We start from the raw sequence: 21,663 nt of genomic DNA, 5'->3' as shown, positions 1-21,663 counted from the left end.
GATTCTGTGAGATGAGCAAAGGTGGTTAGCTTTAGCATGTGTTGTTTTTAAGCACAAATTTTGCAATTGATTTTTTTTTTTTGTTTTATCTGAGTGATGTATGTGTCTTACCCTGAAGCCTTTATTTGAGTGAAACATTATACTGGTGTTTAAGTAATTACAGGAAACACTTGTTTTAAAGCCAGATAGTAAACAGTTGGCAGATATGTTGGATAGTACAAAGGATTAAACACGTGTAGACACATTTTAAGAATGATTTTTGCAGATGGAAATGCATTTTAGGAGTGCTTTTTCCAGATTTGGGTTGAAATGCATGGGTAGCTTTAGTGGGTGGTGATAGCTTGAGGCATGGATTAAAGTGGATGGTGCTGCTGGATGAGGGTTAATAGATGCTTAATGTCATTCTACAAGGTTTGTTTTAAGACCCTGGTCTCTCAGAGGTTTGCTTTGAAAAATGTCATATGCATGTGTACCTGTAACACACCTGTGTGTGCATATGTAGGACATGGTGTGTAATGCAGGAGCCTCTTTGTGCAGGTCACTGTCAGCATTTCAGGTCTGACACTGAGCTGTAGTGACTCACCTAAGAAACACCTCACATGCTGAAAAATGTGCTTCTGTGGTTGCTATAATCCTAAGAATGACTTTCAGTACCTGAAGTAGTTTTTAAAAAACGCTGCATCTTTTCTGTCAGCTGGCAGTGTCTGTAGTACCAGTGTGGGCCAAACATTGACTGCTTTTTGTTTTTTTAAAATGTTGCTGTTTGAAACCAGTAACATTAAAAGAAGTCCTCCTTGAGTGAGCATAGAGACTGTGGGCACAGAGCCTCAGAAAGGCAAAGAATCCATATCCAGAAGTTTTTTGAAAAATGGATGAAATAGTTTGAATTTTAGAGATGCTATTTCACAACAACAAAAAGTAGAATAATGTTAATTTCCTTCCTCTTGCAGATACGTAGTTCATCTCTGGGATCTCAACCATGAAGGAACATGGGAGGGCAAAGGCACTTATGTCTACTACACAGATTTTGTCATGGAGCTAACCCTGCTTTCCCTAGACTTGATGCATCATATTCATATGCTGGTATGAAATACTGGACATAATGCTGAACAAATAGACCGTCCTTAAAATAAAGGGTATTGGGTATACATATTTTACATTTTTAAAAAATTTGCTTATTTTAGAAACCAGATATTACAGAGAAGTTAGTTCCTCCTGTGTAGTTGAAGTCATCACAAATAACTTTGTTAAGGAGTATTAACTACTGTGTGTAATTATCTGTTTAGTAGGTGTTTAATTAGCTTATTTTATTGAGTAATACCAGACTGAATTATTTTCATTGGCAGCAGGGGATGCTAAGTTGGACAGGACTAAATTCAGTTTATTTACTTTATAAATGCTGTGCTGCCAAAGTTGTATGTGAAGAGATAATGAGTGGTACCTTTGAACATGCGTGGTTGGTCTAAATGGACCCAACAAAAGAGAAATTCTTCAGGGCTGGTTTCTGATATCTTTGTCTCTTTGAGACCCGATGCAGCTTCTTGTTTCTCATGGTGCTTGTTTCTAATCACTCTTGGTTGTTTTCCCAAGCTCTTTGGCAATATCTGGTTATCCATGGCGAGCCTGGTGATTTTCATGCAGCTGCGCTACCTGTTCCACGAGGTGCAGCGGCGAATTCGGCGGCACAAGAACTACCTGCGTGTGGTTGGAAACATGGAAGCCAGGTGAGCCCCTGACTTGCTCTGCAATCTTGATGTAGATCTGGTAGAGAGGATCCTGAGAAAGAAGCTGGGATTCTTTTGTGTTCCTTTGATACACGGTGGCATGGTGTAAGCTGGACAGATACAATGTCCCAAACCTGACCCTTGAGTCTCTACACTTAGAGTGGTGTTTTTACCCATTTGGTGTGTTAATGGGGAGACTCTTTCTGGTTTTAACAGATTTGTAGGATTGACTTGTATAATGGGAGTATTACTGGTAATGTATAAAATGGCAAAAAAGTGAACTCCTCTGTGCAGCATTTCTTCTGTATTCTTTTGCATACTACCTTAGTGAGGTGACAGAAGCTCTGAAGAGCTCTGCCTGTTTTAGCTGTCAAATACTGGCTTTGCCTGTGATAGAAATCAACACTCTTAATTTCATTAGGCTATACCATTCACTTACTGACTGAAATGAAATCAAAATATTAATTAAGTCCTGCCTAGCTTTACCTATGTATTTACTAAACCTGACACCAACTCTAAGACTCTGCCTAAAGTGGAGCCGAGAGCACATTGCCAGTACTTCAGTCCACTCCCTTTTAGTGAGGTAATATAGAGAAACTGGGAGGCCTGCTAAAACATAATATTATACCCAATAGTACTGCATTTCTGATCCAGTGTTTTAAAAACTCGGCTGTGTTCTTAAAAATTTTAAGAGCCACAGGGAATGATACTCTTTCTTTACATCACTGTACTGTTTTAATTTTGAGCCTCTGTGCATTTGAATAATTCTATTCCTGCTGTTATAGTCCAGGTGGAAAATGCTGGCTTGTCTAGAAATTCCTGAGGCTTTTTTTGAAAAGTTGTTTAATGGCTGTGATATTACATTAAGAGCTGCATAATAAAGTTCATCCATAATGCATTGTTTCTTTCCAGGAGGTTGCAGCCACTGAACCCCTTTGAGCTGCTTAAAAAGGTGTTTGAGTTGCATGTATCACAGACTTCTTATCTGAACAACTTGATGTGTTTTGGTCATTCTGATTGTGCTGGAAGAGCCACGTTCAAACTTCCTTCTGAAGCTGCAGTTGGCAGCTGCCTTTATGTGCTTGCTCTTCAGATACATTCCACACCAGCAGTGCTTTGAAATGTTGTTACACCACTCATTTCTATATTGTTGTGTTTGGATACTGCTTACATGGCACTGTAGCTTAAAAAAAAAGGGAGAAAAGTCAAGACAAATGGGAGTGGCAAAATCTGAGGCCAAAATTAGTCACCATAAATGCTTATGATCCCAAAGAGACGGCTTGATGGGTACAGCTATTAAAACTAATTTAGAAAAATGACAAAAACCAAATCTATACAGATTTAAGGATCTCAAGAAAATGATCATATAATTGTCTCTTGGAAGGTACTAAGTCAAAGCTTTTTGCACTTACGATGTATGAGGAGGTGTGCAGAAAAGTGCCTGCAAAAGGCATCAGAGGCATGTGTATGTGTGTGTTCCTTTGCAGCGCAGTCTGAAAAATAACAAATCTGTTGGCATAGGTCTTGTAATGAAAAGTTAACTTGGAGGATAAGGTTTCTCAGTGCTGGATTCTCTAGAGAGCAGGCTATGCTGAGCTTGTGTAGTCATTCCTTCTGTTTCTTCTTTGTAGGTTTGCAGTTGCAACACCAGAGGAGCTGGCAGTGAACAATGATGACTGTGCCATTTGCTGGGACTCCATGCAATCTGCACGTAAACTCCCTTGTGGCCACCTCTTCCACAAGTACGTGTCTAGGCTGGAGAGGGTGCACCCAGCTGAGAAGGGAAGGGATAGGTGGGCATGGGCTGAAATTTACAGTGGGATGACAAGTAACACACTACCAGCAGAGCTGTTGAGTGCTAGCTGCCTGGGTTGTCTTGGTCTGCTTCTGACAACAAACTACAAATCTTTTTCACCCCAGTCATTTTCATGTTTGAGTTGTTCCACCTAGTGCACTTCTTTTCCCCAAACTAAGAGTGTGCACCTTGTCAGCTAATGGATAACTAGTGTTGAGTTTCTCAAACACAGGTCAGTAGATTTGTTGTGTGGAGTTTGTGTTAATTTTCAGGTAAAGAAGAAAAATTGGAGCTGGATCCTTAAATACTTTGCAGATATCAGCTTTAAGGAGAAAATGGAGTATTTTTATATAGTACATCCTCACATGGTGGTGAGTCCCCCAGGACACCTCTGGAGGCCAGGTCCGAATCGGTGATTTCAAGGGGTAATGAGTCCATCAGGGCTATAAAAGAGGTTAACAAAATCAGCAGAAATGGTCCCTAAGCAGCTGGTAGGTAGAACTGGGAGACTTTTGGCCAAAGAGCCTCTCTATACACTGCTGCTTACACTTACTCAGTAGTGAATAGTAGCATATGCTTGTGGACATAGTATGCTGAGCTGGATGTGACTTTCCTTGGGTCTTTTGTAGCAGTGCTTACACTTCCATGCCTGTGCTTAAATATGAAATGAGAAACAGGGATTGAAGCAGGTGTTTCTGGAGGGCCATGTGATGAATATGCAGGTCAGTTAAATTGTCCCTGTGGTGTTACTTTCTGTAAATAGCTTTTTGCTTTTCTGGTAACTGTCAAACCAGAGGTTGTAATCTGTGTGCTAATTTGTTGTCATTTATGACAAACCTTGCCATAAATATTTATCTGTGTTCCAAGAAGTCTCTAATGAGATAATGTGCCTCCATAGCAGAAACTCCTTTTCCAATGCTACTGAATCATGTGAATATTTAATCACCTGCTGAGCACTTGAGAAGCCCAGGGTCTTCTCTTCAGAAAGACATTTTCTCTGTATTTAAAAAGATCTTTTTGTATTTTGTTCTGAAGCAATTACAGTTCTGAATCAAGTTACACTCCTTGGTGCTTTTAGGAAGGGAACATGTTACAGTGAATGGCTTGCATATAAAACCAGATGTAACTAATAACCCTATTTACAACCTGAGAGTGGTTTCTCTCCTCATAAAAGTCTGGTGATTTTGTCAACAGCCTGAACACTGTGTCCATTCTCAATTATGTGGGATTTTTTTTCCCCATGGGTTATTTGGACTGGAAAAGAAGGTGATAGTGAAGATTCATGTTGCTGAGATCAACCCTGTGCCCAAATATTAAGGAAATTTAATGGGAGTAGGTGTCGAAATCTTTTAGGCATGTTGAAAATCTCCTTTACCTTCTAGGAAGCAGGCAATTTCAAGAGATGTTGCTCTGAAAGGTTGCCAGCCTTGACTTGCTGTTTGCCCTTCTCCTCCTGAGGTGCTGTGGGTGACCAAGCCCTTCTGCCTGTGTGGTACACAGTGGGTGTGACCACAGCTGGCTTTTTGGGTCTGGTGCTGATGCAGCTGACATGGTGTTGTGTCCATTCCAGCTTCTCAGCTGTTGAACTGTTGAGGAGCAGCAGTGTGGTGGCACTCTGGGTGTTCCCAAGTGACCTTTGGAGTACAGCTCAGGCAGAGGTTTGAGCTTGCTGTGGTCAGCGAGGTGATGTTGGACAGCACTGCCAGTGCCAGCATGTTGGTTGTGCTGATGACCAAGGTGGTGGAAGGTGGCAGTTTTTTTACTGTGGTGCTTTGATTGTTTTTTGGAAACCCATCACTGTGTATCCCTCCATTGCAATATGATGGAAAGCACTTGGCAGATTTTCAGGAATTGGACAGAATGCTGTCCTTGACTTCAATATAGTCCTGCAATTAGAGCTTTTCCCTTGCTCTGTCAACCCAAATCTGTGATCTGTGCCTTCATTTTGCTTACAAATACACAATTTTGGGAACAGGTTTATTTGATCTTTTTGTATGTCTTTGCCTTTTTAAAGTGTTTTGAGAACTTCTGGGAAAAAAACCCATCCTGCAAAATGTGAAGTACGCATTATAATACTGAGACGCATTCAGCCCTGTGAAATTCTTCCACACAGAAAATTAGGTATAACTTGAACAAATGCTGCAGCTGGGTATGTCAGCATGAATCAAAAAGCATGCACTGCTTTGAGTATTTCAACCTGCATTTCAAACACTTCTCACTTTCTGCAGGACAGAAAATTTCAGAATTAAGGAAGGATTGTAATGGCATAGAATTGTTAGTATTAAGAAATATCTGTGCAGAGGGTTCTTGGAGTGGTACTGACTTTTGTGGTTTGGGTATTAGTATTTTGAAAAGCTATTCAAAAACATTGGAGATGCTATTGCCTCACCACAGGCAGAACTGCTATGAAATTGTGTCAGGATACATTAACTATGTGTCCAGTTGGTTTTTGCCTTTTTCACTTGGGAATGGTGAGAGAAAAGAACTGGTTTCTTTTCCCTTCTAGGCAAAACTTGCTTGTTCTGAGCTACAAGGACAGCAAGCTTGGAGAATGTTTTAAGCTTGTGATAAATCTTCATGTATGTTTATAAAAAGTGAACACTTGAGTATTTTCAGCTGAAAGTAATAAGAAACCTATTTCAGAGTCATCAGGAGCTCATTAAGGGTGTCTCTGAGCAGTCCATGTGTTGATGTTGTGTATAGAATATGCTACAGCTGTTTGATGTACTGGTGACAGTGGTGTTATGGAAAAACACTGGAAGCTCACCACAGTGTTACTGTTTTCCTGTCAGCTCGTGCCTGCGGTCCTGGCTGGAACAAGACACATCTTGCCCCACCTGCAGAATGTCTCTTAATATCACTGACAGCCACCACGTGAGGGAGGATCACCAGAGGGAGAATCTGGATGAGAACCTGGTGCCTGTGGCAGCAGCAGAAGGCAGACCACGCCTGAACCAGCACAATCACTTCTTCCACTTTGACGGTGAGCTGAGCACGTTTGACATCCACTGCTGTTGCCCAAACAAACAGGGGCAGCAGCCTTCTCTAGAAGGGAGTTCTGTCTGTGCTTCAGCTGAAACTCAAATCATGCTCTGCTTGTGTTTGTTGAACACCACTGTGTTTCTGATAGTTCTTTTGCAAGAGTTCAGATGTGTCTCTGGGGTTTTCCAGAGCTCTGGAGATTTCTTTAAAGATTTTGTACAAGTGCTCTCTTTTTCTGGATCTGTTGTGGTCAGCAGCTTCAGTTGCTGCCATTTATTCGTTGTGTGACATGTTGACAAGCAGAATGGGAAATTCCTGTGTCTTTTTTTGCTATCATGTGATGGTTAATCAACAGTCAAAGAGGGGGGAAAAAAGCCCTCTGTTGTGCAGTCTAAAAGTCAGTCTTTCCCCTATCACCTAGATAATGTGTAGTTGTCAAAAGTCCATTTGCTACTCAGTTTACAAGATACTTGCAATGCTTGGTTAGATGCAGAAGATCAGTCTCAGAAGGAATCATACAGCCACAACGGTTTAAAATGTTTGGGGTTTTTTAGTAGTGTGTTACAAATGCTCTCAAAGCAGATGTGATTCCAGGCCACAATAAGTTCTGTGTATGGAGACAACTTGTTTTGAAAAAGGCAATTTATGTTGTTTGTCTTCAGATTTTATTAGAGTTTTGGTATTGGTGCATGCTGGTCTTCTCCCAGATTTTGATGGCACTCTTGGTGTTTCTCAGATGATTTCAGTACTGCAAATATTCAGCTCTGGGCTCTGCCCCTGTGGAGCTCCCATGAGGCAGTTGAAATGCTCACTGCAAACTTACACAGTGACCTGTTCCTCATCTGTGCTTTTGAGATTGTAGGGGGAGAATAATGGTCAGAGAAGGGTCAGACAATTTCTAGGTACATGGAAACTGGCTGATAGCTTCTGCATGGCTTCCACTTCTGGGGTGCTTTAGGTCTCCAAAGGACTTATTTATTTAGAATAACACAGTATTTTTGATGGCTATCCTCCCCAGTGCTCTCCAGTGTCTTGGAGACCTGCAGAATTACCATGGAGATAGAAGAAGTGGCATAGAGCAAAGCCTGTGTTTATTTAATTGGCAGCACAGAAGGAGGAAGGAGGCACCCATGTGCCCTACTCTGTTGAGCTGAAGCACACAATTGCAGCAGTCACTTTGTTCAGTTACTCTGTGTCCCTTTGAAGCAGTATTTTTCAGTGATGACCCATTTTGGGCCTGGATTTAGATTGCTTAGAAGCTGTCCTGTTTTTGTAAAATTTCTGGATTTATTCATATATTCCAGAACTGGATTTGACTATGGATTATTTTAATTTTCACTTTAATAGGAACATAAAAAAAGAAAACAAGGATATGTTACTTCCTTGATTCTTTTCCAGCCCCCAGATTGTTGCACCGTTCTGACAGTGTGTTTGAAGAGAGTTTGGGCAGTTACTGATTCACTCCAGCCTTCTCCATGTCTGAGAGACCTTAGGGATAGATTGCACTGCAGAACTCCCTGCATATACCTTGTGGAATATAAAGATTTATGTTAAATACATGTAGAAGTACTTGGCCTGCTGAGATTCTCATGCTCTTTCTTGGTGACTTCTTACTCCCAGGCTCCCGAATTGCCAGCTGGCTGCCCAGTTTTTCTGTGGAAGTGATGCACACCACCAACATCCTTGGAATTGCACAAGCCAGCAACTCCCAGCTCAATGTTATGGTGAGACTGCACCTCAGCCTTCCTGTTTGTGTTGTGCAGGGGAAAGGTTACAAGCAAATGGAGACCATAAAGGGGAAGGAAGTCAAACCAGTGGTAGGACAGTAAATGAAAGCTGTTTTTCTGAGTGAGAGATGGTTTACTTCAGTGAAGTTAGATCTGTATTTGGGTTCAAATGTGTCAGCATAAAAGAACAGGTCTGGAGGTAAGTGAATGAGGTAGAAGAATGGCATGTACTTCCTGGGTAGATGAGTAGACTTTTTCTCAGCTTGCTTAGTACAACTTCAGCTCTTTTTCAGTATTTCTGTGACAACTTGCAGCCCCAAAGGGTGTAAGTCTGTATCAAGAGAATTTAGCTGTTGGTCAAGTAGTAACTGGTCAAACCTTCTATAGGTTTTGATTTGTTTTTTTAATCTTTAATAGCACTAAGCTTCAAGATAGCAATTTCAGTGTCTTATCACTGTAAGGTGGGCTCTTTAGCACCCTCAGCTTTTGCTGATTCATGATGATGATAGAGGTATAGATGAGAAATTCCATATTTATTGAATTCATCCATAAAAACTAATGTAGTACAAAAAGAAGAGGATGTGTCCTCATGAAACACTTCATTTTTTTGAGAAGTGCTGTTTCCTTTGAGTTCTTCAAGCTACTGTGTTCTATACCATGGTAATAAATATTCAGTGAGGTGTCTTGTGAAAGTGATGGAATTTTCTGAATATTAGGTCTTTCCCACCCATAGTCTATACTTCTGTTTAAACATCAGCAGGGTAAAGCCACTATTTATATGCTGTTTGAGGCAGGGAGGGATCAAAAAGATGTTGGCAGATGATTTATTAGTTAAATATTCAGGAACTCTCCATCTGAGGTCAGTTTAATTTTTCTTTTACTGGACACAGTGACACAAATGGGCTTTTGTTAAAGATGAATAATTATATTTTTAGGATTGTGTATTATCAAAAGTACAATAGCAACTTTTATTAAAATGTCTACTTCAATGGAAAGCTGGTTAAAGGTTAGCAAATTATTAAAATGATACACATTTTTAATAGAAAATAAGTGACATTTTCCTTTGTGTTACTGAATAAAAACCTAGGGAAGTATTTTGAGAGGAAAGCCAGAGGCTGAAATGCTGAATCAGTTGGTTTGGTCACAAGTTAGTAGAGTGGAGGGTTAGGTTTACAGTAGTTTCTTGTGTTGGAATTCACTGTCAGTTGGTGCATAGTTTTTGCTTTGTTCTCAAAATTCCTTCCACCTTTCTTTTCTTATTGCCATTCTCATTCCCCTCTGCCCCCACATGACTTTCGGCATTAGTGAAACTAGACATTTAAGTATAAAATGTAATCTGATTGTTGGACTCCAAAACCGTATTATTTGTCTTCCTTCTTACTTTTACTAAACTTAATTGGGATATTATTTAACTAACTATATATTCAATAATAACAGTTCCCTGACAACTCAGTTTAATGTAATTGAATTTTCAGACCCTATTAAACTGGTTTGTAGGGAGGGTGGCTGGAGGGAGTGGCTTATTAAAACTTACTCCACTTGTCCTTGTCAGTACCATTTTGGAACCAATATGGCAGAAAGAAAAATAGTTTTTTTCTTCCCAGTGTTGATCTAACTTTCAGTCACCCTTTATTAAAAAGGCTGTCCTAAGAAGAAGGTTGGGAAGCTTTTGAAAGCTTTGTGCATTTACAGACACTGTTCAGGGCCATGTGGTGTCTCCCTGGGAGCTGCAGTTTGGGTGTTGACTTTAGTGGAGGCAGCATATTGTAAGTCACAGCCAGCATGGGTTTTCTTTCTCTTTTCTTGCATATCATAAGCAGCATCTTCGAGCTGGTAATATTTTTAATCTCTTTCTGTTGACATACTTATCAACTAACTTCTATTTACTGCTGATATTGACTGTATTGCTTTCTCCAGGCCCATCAGATTCAGGAGATGTTCCCTCAGGTTCCTTATCATTTAGTCCTGCAGGATCTGCAGCTCACTCGTTCTGTAGAGATCACCACTGACAACATCCTAGAAGGGCGCATCCAGGTGCCTTTCCCCACACAGGTGAGTCATAAAACTGTGCACCTAAAATTACCTTCTTTCTTATCACAGCACTGAGCCTCTTAATAATGAGTGAGGGGAATGAAATGAGTTGAAGCACTGGTGAATCTGGGATTTGTTTTTCCCTTTGTTTAAATCTCTGTAAATGCTGTGTATTCAGTCATGTACCAAAAATACATTGAAAATGTCCTAGCTAGAAAAGAGACAAATATTTGCTCAGTTAAAGCAGCTCTTCCCAGTCTCTCTTGTGCAGAGCTTTTAGAACATTTCCAGTTGATTTCTCTGCTGACAGATAATTGAATTGTACCACTTAGGAAGATTTTTTTGCAAAGAATGTTGGCAAAATGATGCCTTGTTCTTAATTAGTGCCAGTAGATTTCGTAAAGCAGTCTGGGGACAGTGTTTCTGTTAATAACAATATTGAATTCTGCTTCTGTGCACATCAGATAATACTGTTATCTGGAGTCTGCGTGTGGGGAAGCAGAGACAATTCTCCCTCAATACAGAGCTTTCTGTTTATTGCTAACTTATCTGCTTCTAAATTGAACACAATGCCTGACATTGCAGAGGGCAGAGTTTGAATGTGTTCAAAGAACTCAGGGTTTTTTTGCTATTTCCCACACTGTGTTAAACCTGTGATGTTTGCATTTCAGCGTGCAGATAGCATTAGACCTGCACTGAACAACCCTGTGGAAAGGCACAGTACTGATCAGGAGGATACTGGAACTGTCACACAGGTAAATAGGTAAATTGGCATAAAAATGGGCAGAAAGCACAATTAGAAGCTGCATGGACTGGTAGGTGGCTTTGGTTCTGTAAAGCAGGTCAGGCTGGTGGCAGCCTTTCCTTGCATTTCACATCAGAGCTAACACAGTCAGGCAGGTAAATCAGATATGAATATAGTGCCCCTGTAGAGAATTATCTGTGCACTTTTCTTTTTCTTCCTTGAGGGAAAGTGCTCTCAAATGGTACAAAGAACAGAAGATCATCATGTCTCTTTTCATGTCTGGTCAGCCCATGCCTGTCTGTGGAATATGAAGAGCAGGTTGCTTTGCTCTTCCCCTTTTTATTCTCATTCCCATTCTATGCATCTCCAAACACTTCCATTAAAAGGAGGAGTATTTCTTTTTTGAGTATAAGAATTCTTTTGTGTTCTGGAGGAAGCACTTTAGGACATGGAGATCTTTGGTGGGAATGGAGTGAGACATGAACTGAACCAAGAGATAACAGCCCTTCTGTATACAAAGCACAATAATGGGTTTTGCTGTTCTTTGCTAAGGCCTTTACTAAGCAGTATGTGCTATCTAAAATGTGGCAGGGAAAGAAAATTACCCTGTGAGTAAAGTAAGATCTCATTTCACTTTTGTTTTCCCTGACTGTAATAGTGACATCCTGAGGGTTTCTGTTTTGTAAATCTCCCTTTCTGCTGGCTGAGTGAATTTGTGAGGTGTGTGACTTTCACTGCAGCCTTTAGTGACCTGAATAGCTAACTTGTTACTACCTGGAATTCAACTGTGGCAGTTCCCTTGTTAGCAGATTGCAAGACAAAAGCCCTTTTGATTTGGTCTGATTCTGCAGTTGAGGTTGACGAAGAAGTGGTAGTGATGGTACAGATATTTGATAAGAGCCTGAGGCAGCAGCTACAGAACTGCAGGAATGAAAATCTTGGTCTGGATCAAGCATTTTTTGGTTTCTTTGAAGGTTTTGGAGGCATTTGCTCTGCTCTTTAATGAGACAAACCTCTCTTGGTACAAATGATATCTAACTAGTTATCCTTAGCTTGATTCTGGCTTCAAATCCCACTTGGAATGATTGTGTTGTGTTCATCTTTCTTCCCTTTGCCTGGAACTGCCTGGATTTCTGTCCTTCCTTTTACAGAACCTGAAAAACCTGGGAGTGGTGTCCATACATTACAGCACTGAGCACATGCTCTCTAACAGAGATGCCTTTTTGCTTTGCAGTGCTGCTGAGCTCTGCTCAGATGATGTGTTCTGGCTGGAGCAAATGGTGGTTTGGATGGAGAACCTGTTTTTATCATGTAGGATAGCACAGAGATGACCTGGAGAGAGTGGAACAGTTGTGAATATCCCACAGTTTAGGTGGGCTGCTGGTGGCTTCTTGTGGGGGATGAACTGGTTGCCTCTGTGAGGGTTTTCCTGGATGGATATGCACTGTGCCAAAGGAGGGAATCATAGGCAAGAGCTGAAGTGGGAGACTGGGACTGCCATGCATAGAGAGACACGTGCTGCTGGGTAGTGCTGTGGAGGCTGGAAGGGGCTGCTGTCCTCCTCCTGCCTCAGAAATGCTTTGTGCATTTAGTGTTAGCTTAGGCTGCCTTTGGACAAGCTGCTCACTCTTCTTACAGAACTCGGAGTTCTACCAAGGAGTCTTACTTAACTCCTTGCTGTTGAGAGTATTTCTGTAGTGGAGAGGAGCCTTGGGAGCCTCTGGCTCTAGGAAACTCCTGTCACTTTGGTGTTTGGTGTCCCCTTGATTTTGATTTTAATTTGTAACCAAATACCTGATGTATTTCTTTCTACTTGCCAGAAGAATCTGTTGCTGTAGTCAATCAAAGGCTTGTCTGTGAGAAAAGGGCAAGGAGCAAACAAGCTACTTCAGCAGGGCTCACTGGAGTTTTGAGAAGCTTTTTAAAGGCAAGTGGGAAGGGACATTAGAAGCTGCCATAATCTCCTCTGAGTATGACTTGAATTTCCAATTTGTGGGTAGATAGACCTTGACGCCTTATGACACAGTCTCTGAGAGAGGCTGTGGAAACTCCAGTTCTTTTGTACTTCAGCCTTAGAGTAAGTTTTACAAGCATTCTGTTTTTTTTTTTTTAATCATCATACCCACTGGGAATCTTTGTAGATCTCCAACAGCAAGTGGAGATCAACAACAACCCATCAGTTCTGCTTGTTGGAAACAGCACTTTTTAGGGCACCCAAGACTCTCAAATAAAATAACTCCTCATGCATAGTGTTTGTTTTCCTAGTGCCTTATGTCATATTATGACTTCATTCTACTTAGAATTCAAAGGTCTTAAGATAGAGCTAATGACTGGGGCCTTTTTCCCCAATTGTACCGTGTGGTTTTGGGGAGTAAGAGCTGATACAATCTAATGGTAGTTGAGAGGCATCTCTGAGCACCATCATGGTATAAAATCAGGTTACAGGTTTGTGAGATAATGCTCTAAATACTGACAGCCTCTGTCAGTTCTGGCCTGTACCCTTAGTGAGACACTATGCATGTGCTTCTCTCCAGCTGTGCATTGGAATGCTGATACTTCCAGTGATATGCATAATGCTCTGCCTCCTTTCCATTCCTATGCTATATGTCCTCCCTTGCTTAAGTACTTGGTGGTTATTTAGATACACTTCTAAGGCATCCCATGGCTTTCATGAAACTTTCTCTTGGAGCTTGAAAGAAGAATAGTTTCTGTAGTGTACATGCTTCTGCATCTGTGTTCTGCTGCATTACTGAGGTTTGTCATAACCTTTACTGCAATTAGCTGTGATAGTTTTCTCTCTAAAACCTCCTTGGTAACTGTTCCTGTGCTCGAATAGAGGACTGGGCTCTGAGTATTGATTTTTGAATCTTTGTAACCTTATGAAAAACCCCCAAACTTTAGGTATGCCACCTTGCATTTTCTGATACAAATGGCCTATGGGGAAAAAGGAGTAGCCTTGTCTGAACATTGACTGCAGTGAGTGGCCTCCTCACTGCTTTCCCCAGCAAGCTTCCCTTTTCTCTGCCTACCTGTGTGGAAATTGGAAGCAGAAATTGAGTTGCTCTGTACCTGTTCCACTGGGTCTGCCAAGGTCATCTTGGCCCCCAGTATAATCCATTGGACCATCCTATGGGGCCCTCCCGCCCTCCTCAGGGGTCTGGCAGTGCTTGGAGGCAGTCCAGTGGTTGTTCCATGTTATCCCAGTGCATTTGTGTGTGTACTGGAGCCCTCTGGTAAATTGCAGCACTGGTGGTTTTGCTGAGAGAGGCTGAACACCCACGCTTGTGTTTGAGGTTGCAGTGACTGTACTGACTTGGTCTCTGGGATTCCTGCTTGGCTCACCGACCTAATGGGAAGTGACATTTGTCTTGGTGTTTGCTCTCTGAAGGTGTTGTGTCGAGGAGATGGTGTTACTGGCCTGTCTCTAGGGCTTTGGGATGACTCAACTTGTTTTGCACATCAGCTGCCTAAGCCTGTGCGATGCTGCCACGTCCGGGCGCTGGGGCTGGAGCAGCAATCCCAGGGAATCGCGGCTCCTCGGCTCCTCTGCCAAAGGCCCCAAACCAGACACTGGGAGCTGCCTTGGCCAGTACTCCCTTGGAGCATCCCACTGGCTTGGGGTGTCCTCTGGGATATGAAGTGATGGCTGCACTCTTCAGTGCTTGCCTGAGATGGTTTGTTTCTTGCTGCCACACTCTTGGCTCTCCGCGTGGTTCTGCAGCGCGGGGCTGACGTGATCGTGTGTGGCAGGGTGCGATCAGGATGTGCCGTTTCACCTCTGCTGCCGAGCCCACACCATCAGCCATCAGCCCAGTTTTGGGTTCGTGTTACCAGCTGGCTGTCAGGGGGGAGAGGTGCCATGTGGGGGCTGCCAGCTCCTCTCTTGGCACACCGTGCTTGGGATGGTTGTCAGCCTTGCTCCAGCAGCCTAATCCAGAATGATTTGGGTGCTGCAGAACCCAGTGAACCGAAGCTTCATGAATTCCCTTCTTGAGCACAAATTATCTTTACAAATACATTTGTTATTCTTTCCTTAGTATGTGGATTTCTGCTTTTTCAACTATTTACTGTTGCATCACTTGTCAAGTCAGCTGCAGAATCTGACTTTCAAATGCCCCATTTTCGGAGAGCATTAATTATGAGTAATTAATGTTTGTCTTTGACATTACTTTCAAACATGGCATGAAAGATAAAGCATTATAAGATACAGGATCTTTGAGCGTGGTTTGAAATAGCTTTGTTCTGTTTTTTGGCTGGGCTTTTCAAAGGAACCCCAAGGAATTTGGTATAGCAGGTGAGATTCTGGTTTATTCCAGTGCCTCAGAAAGTGACAATTCTTTGTAGCTTGTTCTTTTGATGCAAAGAAGCCCAAATTTTGCAAAGATGTATGCTTTATTTCCTTTTCTTTTAGACTGAGAGAGTGCCACTTGAACTGAACTCCAGACTGGAAGAAATGGTGGAATTAAATGAAATGGAAGCAGAACCTAATGAAGCAGAAGATTTTGAGGCCAGGGGAAGTCGCTTTTCCAAGTCAGCCGATGAAAGGCAGCGTATGTTGGTTCAGCGGAAGGAGGACTTGTTGCAACAAGCTCGAAAGTATGTTCCTTCCTAAAACTCCAGCCTGGCCACTTCGGTGGAGTCCCCCAGAATGGGTTTCAAATGGAATTGGACCACTGAGAGCCTGGGCTCATGTGAAAACCAGTGAGAGGAATTAATACATCTGCCACAGCAGGCTCAGGATGCTGTACTGCTAAACCCAACTCAGAAATGGCATAATGTGTTCCAGCATGCACACAGCTTCCTGTGCAGTTCATCCAAAGCTCTTTGAAATCAAAGGCTGGTTTTTCCAGCTTCAGTGGGCTTTAGTCTAAGAATGAGCTGAAAACAAGTTACTTGAGCTGAGTCCTTTAGCAGTCTTCAGTTTGGCATCTGGCACAGTGTCAGCTCTCATGGCCTGTGCTATTACAACTGAAATTCCTGTCAGGCACCACTTTTTCCAGATACAGAGCCCAGAGCAGTGCAGATCTTTAGGTGACCTTTACTAGACCTCACCAGAGGAGCTCAGCACCAGCCAGTCAGCACCGCTGAGCAGAGAGGGGCCAACTTGAACTGTTCCTTTTAGCCCAAGCAGTAATAGCTGTTACAGGTAGATTTCAACTTTTCTGATATTCCAGTTATATTGGTGGACTTTACTAGCATCCAGTTGCTGATTAAGCAGAAAAGGAAGAGCACTTCAGTGATGTAGAAAAAACTTTGTAGTGTTCTTAACAAGTATTTTCCCTTCCTTTGTATTGCAGGGACACTGCTGAGAGGGTCTACAACAACCCCACTGAGTTCTGGGTCCTTTGGTGTTGTCAGGCTACAGCTGCTTTTTTTCTTTTCCACACTGAAATGCCTTATAAATACCTGGGGGTGTGACACCATTTATAGGTCTATAAACAGACTTGCTCCTAGACTTAATTTTTCCTTGATGTTTGAAAAAATGTCTTTTAGGAAGACAGAGTATTGTTGACTTTCTGGTTTACTGGTTTGAAGAGCTGTTGAATTTCAAACTACTGTTTTTTTGCCATTAAAGTGTAAAAATTTACTGGGATGTTAACTCTGGCAGCAACTTCCTTGCCCTCTGGCCTTACCTTATGCTGTGCAGCCCCCAGTGTTCCTTCTGTCACTGACTTAGCTGCTGTCATCAGGGAGTACCTTGTAGGCAGTGCCAGAGGCTGAGGAGTGGAGTAGCAGGAACAGAGGGTGTCAGTAACTCACCTGCTGTGAATGGCTCCGAGTTGAGGACAGCCCTGACCTTTAGAACTGGCTCCTTCCCACAGGCACAAGGATCTTGCACAAAACCTAAGAGCTTCTGCCAACTCTGCAGAGTCTGTTCTAGGTGACATAGGCTTTTTTTAGGAGCACATAACTTGTGTGCACTTTTATTGAGGCATTTTCCTCCTAGTTTGCCTTCCAGCCCTCCCCACTGCCGCAATGCATTTTTCAGAGCCAGAACGAACTGGGTGCTGCTCGCTCATCTTTTCCTTTCTTCCCTCAGGCGTTACTTAAACAAAACCTCCGATGAGGAGCTGAGCACAGAGAAGCCTTTGCCCGAGGGAGCGACGGCCGACGCCGCCACCCTGCGCCGCAGGACCCTCGCTGCCGCCGCCGAACGGAGACTTCAGATGCAGCAAAACTCTTAGCGCCCGCTGCCCCTCCTTCCTCCTCCTCGTGAACAACGTTGAATAAATAAATTAATTACGAAAAACCCTGCGCTTTCTATACCAGCAAGAAAGTGTCTCTTCAGAGTTCAGCTGGCTGTGCTGCCGAGTGAGCTGGCTGCCTCTCTGCTGTATAAAGCATGTGGTCTAATAATGTTTGGACAGCTGACAAATTAACCTTTTTTGTAATATTTTCTATGTGACGTTGATCCTCTACACAACAAAAGGCAATTTCTAAACCACGGGCATGACTTCTGCAGCTGGCATGAGCTATGGGGCTGACGGCACAGCAGAGACTGGGGAAGTGTGTTCTGAGGTAGCTGTGGGTGCAGGTCACAGAGTGCACGGGCATGTTCTGCTCGAGATCAGGGCACTTCCTCCGAGGGAAGGAAGCTTAGAAGCTTGCAGCAAGCCCTGTGTTAGACGAGCAGGCTCCTCAGTCCCTGTTTCTTCAGCAACTGAGGGTGTTATGTAGGGCAGCTTGAAGGGCTGGGGGAGCCTCGTTGGGAGATTCTTACACTGGATGAAGTTGTCTGGCTACACAGCACAGAAAAACCTGAATTCATGAATTGTGCAGCAAAGCGCCGATTCCCGCATAGAATAGTTCACTGTTGCTGGGCTCTTCTGCACTGGCAGAGGTTTGGCTCTGTTCATCCCCAGGGCTGTGCTTTTCCTTTGCCTTTTATGTCCAGGAAGAAGCGAGGAACAGAGGGGGATCCAGTGAAGAAGAGGGACTTAAGGCAAGGTTACAGGGTTGCTGTGAGCCAAGGGAGTCAAAAGTAAAACCTGCCTGTCCTGGACTCCAGTGCAACACGGACGGGACGGTGTGGAGATTGCTCTGTTATCCTGCTTTTTATTTCATTTTTAACCCCCCAACCTCACCCTGAGTTTATTCAGAAAGACTGGAGGAATGGGAGCAGCTGGACCTTTGCTGGCTGCAGCCCAACCTGCTAACCTGGATTTTCTTAAGAACTTTTGAGATCCCTTTGGCACCGCTGCCGCTAGCTTACATAGTTGAATTTTACATGGCAGTGACTTAATTTTTAAACTTCTGAAGAGTGAGTTCTAGTTTCACCGTCCTTTAGAAGGAGCCCAGTATTATCTAGAATTGTTGGTAATTTTTCTACTGTTGGTTTTTAGGTGAAGGTGAATTTAATGAGAGGAATTGAATTGATGTTTAGGTGAAAATAATTTATTTCAATAAAACTCTTTGGGAAGCCTTATCTTGCAATGCTATTAGTAAACCTCAAAAATTTTTTTTGAGATCTTTGGTTTTGCTTTGAACACAGCTGTTTTGTTTTTACTGTTAAAAAAACCCCAACGAAACAAAAATAAAACCTTGATCAGTGTTGGAAATAGTTTGTAAATTCCTGTAGTGTGATTTCTCATGTTTTCTCGTGGTGGGGGTGTTTCAGAGACTCGGGCTGTTCTTCCTGGGCTTCTGTTGTGCTCCAGACTTTTCCCGCAGCTCCCTGAGGAGTGGACCCTGGGCAGCCACTGGATGGCAGCTTTGCCTGCGGCCCCGCTGCACAGTGACCTACTTGAGCCGTGAAAGGCTGGTTTGTGCTCAGGAGCCAGGACCAGCGGTGGCCTCTTGGCTGGCTCTGCCTCCCTGGAAAGGGAGGTCATCCGAGGAGAGCCCCGATCGACTTTCCCAGTGCCAGCGTTGGCTTCTGGAGGCTGTAAACAGCAGGAGCCTTGGAACAGCCGCGTTGGTGAGGAGCTGCTGCTGCGTGCAGGATCCTGCCAAGCATCCTCCCTGCTCGGGGCTGGGCAGGGGCACGCCGGGTGGCACGGGGGGCTCGGGATGCCCGGGGCACCCTGCCACGGCTCCGTCCCTGGTGCTGCCGTGGGGTTCGGAGGCGTTCCATGGTACAGGAGGGGATGCCGGGCGTGGTGCCCAGAGCCAGCCCCGTGCCAGGCACTGCCAGTGCTGTGCCCAGTGGATCTCCAAGTGTCCCACCTGTGGTCACGGTGCCCAGTGCTGGCGTGCACAGGAGGATGAAGTTAAATGCAAGAAAAACCCAAACCGTAGGGAAAAACCCCAACCCCCCACAAAATCCAGACAAATCCTGAATCTCCCTGAGCAGCAGGGAGAAAAATCTTAAGTTCCTTGGAAAACCCTCCTCTATATGTTAGGGGGAAAAACTTGAATATTGTGGGATTTGTGATGTTGCCATAAATTAAGGACTCACCAGGGTGATTAGCTTTGCATTCCCTAAAGAAAAATCTTTTCTTGCCTGGGGGATCTTTTGGGGGGGATCTTTGCTTTGGAAGCACTAGAGAGCTTCCATGAATGGCATTCTTAAGATTTACACCCATTCTATACTTACACTAATTTGTAGTTCCCTTCTCCCTCTGCTAGCAGCAAAACCCCCCAAAATGTGATTTTTGGTATTTCTTCCTCCTCCCTTTGGAAGGAGGCAGGCAGGCGTGGGGGAAAGAAGGAGGCGGAGGCGTGGGAGGGAGAGCCCAGGGTACAGACAAACATTCTCTTTATTGAGCTACACATGAATTTTTCCATTAGTCAGAGAAAGAGATTGGCAGTGTGTAATATATCACAGAAACCTCACTGATTGGTAATAGAAAGGCTTAGAAAGACCTGGCGCTTTTTATATATATATATATATAATATCTTTTTTTAAGTTTCCTCTTTATTTATTAATTTTCTTTTGAACAGGTGTGACTGCTCTTCTTCAGCAAAGGTAACTCGTAAAAGTGAAACTGTGAAGACGTCTGGTTACTAATCAAAGTAGAAATGACGAGGGATTGGTCATGAAAACAGTGGCTTCAATGTAAACACTACATTCGATTTTTGTTGTTTTTTTATTATTTTTTAATTATTTTTTGTGGTTTTGTGTGTATTTTTTAAAATTTTTAAATTATTTTCATTCTTGCTTTTTTTAAGTTTGCTTTTTAAAGTTTTTTTGCTTTTTTTTTCCCCTTTTTTTCTTATTTTGCAGCACAAACATCCCCACATGAGAGAGAAAACACCATTCACTAAAAGGGAAAGAGGACTGGGACAGGAGAGGGGGAGAGAAAAGCAGCACAAAAAAGCATTCACCGGAAAGAGTTAAAAATAATAACAAAACGAAAACAAAAAAATACTCTAAACAAAAAATAAAATTAAACAAAATATATATATATATATTTGTATAGCCCTCCCTGATGTCCCTGGTCGGCCCTGAAGGAGGGATGAGGGGGGACTGTGGTTGGGGGAGCCAAGCTGTGCTTTTGGATACGGACCTGGAGAGTGAGCAGTGACTGGGAGCAGGGAGCTGTTAGACCAGGAGGGAAAAAATGGAAAAAACCTGCCGGCTCTGGCTGGTGGGGGCTTTGGCCTGAATTGGTGTGGAAATTGAAAAAATCTGACCTAACCCCCCTGAAACCCTGGGAAGGGAGCAGGCGGAGGATGCCCCCACTGCAGCCTTCCCTTGAACAGTCAGGGTGGGAAACGGGAGAAGATCCGCTTGTTGTTTTCCTTTTCAGCTGTGACATGTACATGTGGTCGGGGGCAGTTCTCAATTTTTTCCCTCCTTCTTTAAAAAAAAAAAATAAAAGAAAAATCTTTTTGTTTCTGAAGGTGGCAGCAGGGCCCGCGACAGGCAGGGAGAGCCCGGCCGTGCCCATGCTGGAAAAAGAAAATAAAAATAATTATAATTTTAAAAAGCCAACCCACAATAATGCATTATAATAATCATAATTTAAAAATAGCAGCCCATGGTCAAATAACTGCTGGGAGGAGAACCAGAGTGACCCCGGGCGCTGCCCTTTGCCCCCTTTCCCTGCCTGGTGCCGGGGGAGTTGTTGGGACGGTGGGGCCGGGCAGAGCCCCCCGGCCCATGGGGTGCCCCCAGGTTGGGACACTGGGGGCTGGAGGGAGGAGCCTGGTGGGAGAAGGTGGTTCAAAAAAACAAACTAAATAGGTGGGTGTGGATTTTTTTATATATATATATACGTATATATATAATTTTTCCTTATGCCTTTTTATTTACCAACTCGCATGATTATGATGACATTTTTTTTTCTCTCCTTCAATCTGTTTTTTTCGTTTCTTTTTTTTTTCTTTTTTCTTTTTTTTTTTCCTTTTCCCCGCGCACGTGTGTGTGTGTGTGTGTGTGTGTGTGTGTGTGTGTCTGTGTGTGGTTGCTTTGGGTTTTTTTTTTTTTTTTCCTGTTATTTTGATGTTTCTTTTCTCTCCTGGCGCCGGGATCGCCACCCAAGCAGTCGCTGTGCGCCGCGGGGCTCAGTACAAGCCGCAGCCCCGCAGGTTGTTGGCAATGATGATGTCGGTGACGGCGTCAAAAACCACCTGGATGTTGTTCGTGTCTGTGGCACACGTCATGTGGCAGTAAATCTCCTTGTTGGGGGAGCGGTTTTTGCTCTCGAATTGTGCTTGGATGTAGGCGGCCGCGTCCTCGTAGGTGTTGGGACCTGCGGGCAGAGCGGGGGTCAG

At 43.3% G+C, this 21,663-nt stretch overlaps 2 protein-coding genes across 3 annotated transcripts in view; one reads left to right on the top strand and one right to left on the bottom strand.

Moving 5' to 3' along the window:
• The window catches only part of AMFR (autocrine motility factor receptor), a 28,730-nt gene extending 10,167 nt beyond the window's left edge, over nucleotides 1-18,563 (top strand). For both annotated transcript variants that reach the window (XM_021535222.3, XM_021535220.3), the window contains exons 6-14: nucleotides 951-1,083; nucleotides 1,591-1,724; nucleotides 3,356-3,466; nucleotides 6,312-6,502; nucleotides 8,122-8,225; nucleotides 10,146-10,280; nucleotides 10,931-11,014; nucleotides 15,416-15,600; nucleotides 17,045-18,563. In XM_021535222.3, coding sequence (XP_021390897.2) covers nucleotides 951-1,083; nucleotides 1,591-1,724; nucleotides 3,356-3,466; nucleotides 6,312-6,502; nucleotides 8,122-8,225; nucleotides 10,146-10,280; nucleotides 10,931-11,014; nucleotides 15,416-15,600; nucleotides 17,045-17,189 — 1,222 coding nt within the window. In that variant the 3' untranslated portion in view covers nucleotides 17,190-18,563. The remainder of the gene's footprint in view (nucleotides 1-950; nucleotides 1,084-1,590; nucleotides 1,725-3,355; nucleotides 3,467-6,311; nucleotides 6,503-8,121; nucleotides 8,226-10,145; nucleotides 10,281-10,930; nucleotides 11,015-15,415; nucleotides 15,601-17,044) is intronic.
• A 1,122-nt stretch (nucleotides 18,564-19,685) lies between these two features.
• The window catches only part of GNAO1 (G protein subunit alpha o1), a 139,905-nt gene continuing 137,927 nt past the window's right edge, over nucleotides 19,686-21,663 (bottom strand). Inside the window, exon 8 of the mRNA XM_021535224.3 lies at nucleotides 19,686-21,641. Within this exon, the coding sequence (XP_021390899.1) occupies nucleotides 21,454-21,641 (188 nt within the window). The 3' untranslated portion in view covers nucleotides 19,686-21,453. The remainder of the gene's footprint in view (nucleotides 21,642-21,663) is intronic.

Source organism: Lonchura striata, chromosome 13, assembly GCF_046129695.1.
Source record: "Lonchura striata isolate bLonStr1 chromosome 13, bLonStr1.mat, whole genome shotgun sequence".
Lineage (NCBI taxonomy): Eukaryota > Metazoa > Chordata > Aves > Passeriformes > Estrildidae > Lonchura > Lonchura striata.
The sequence above is the reverse complement of the archived record's forward strand: the minus strand, read 5'-3'. Positions and strand labels throughout refer to the sequence as shown.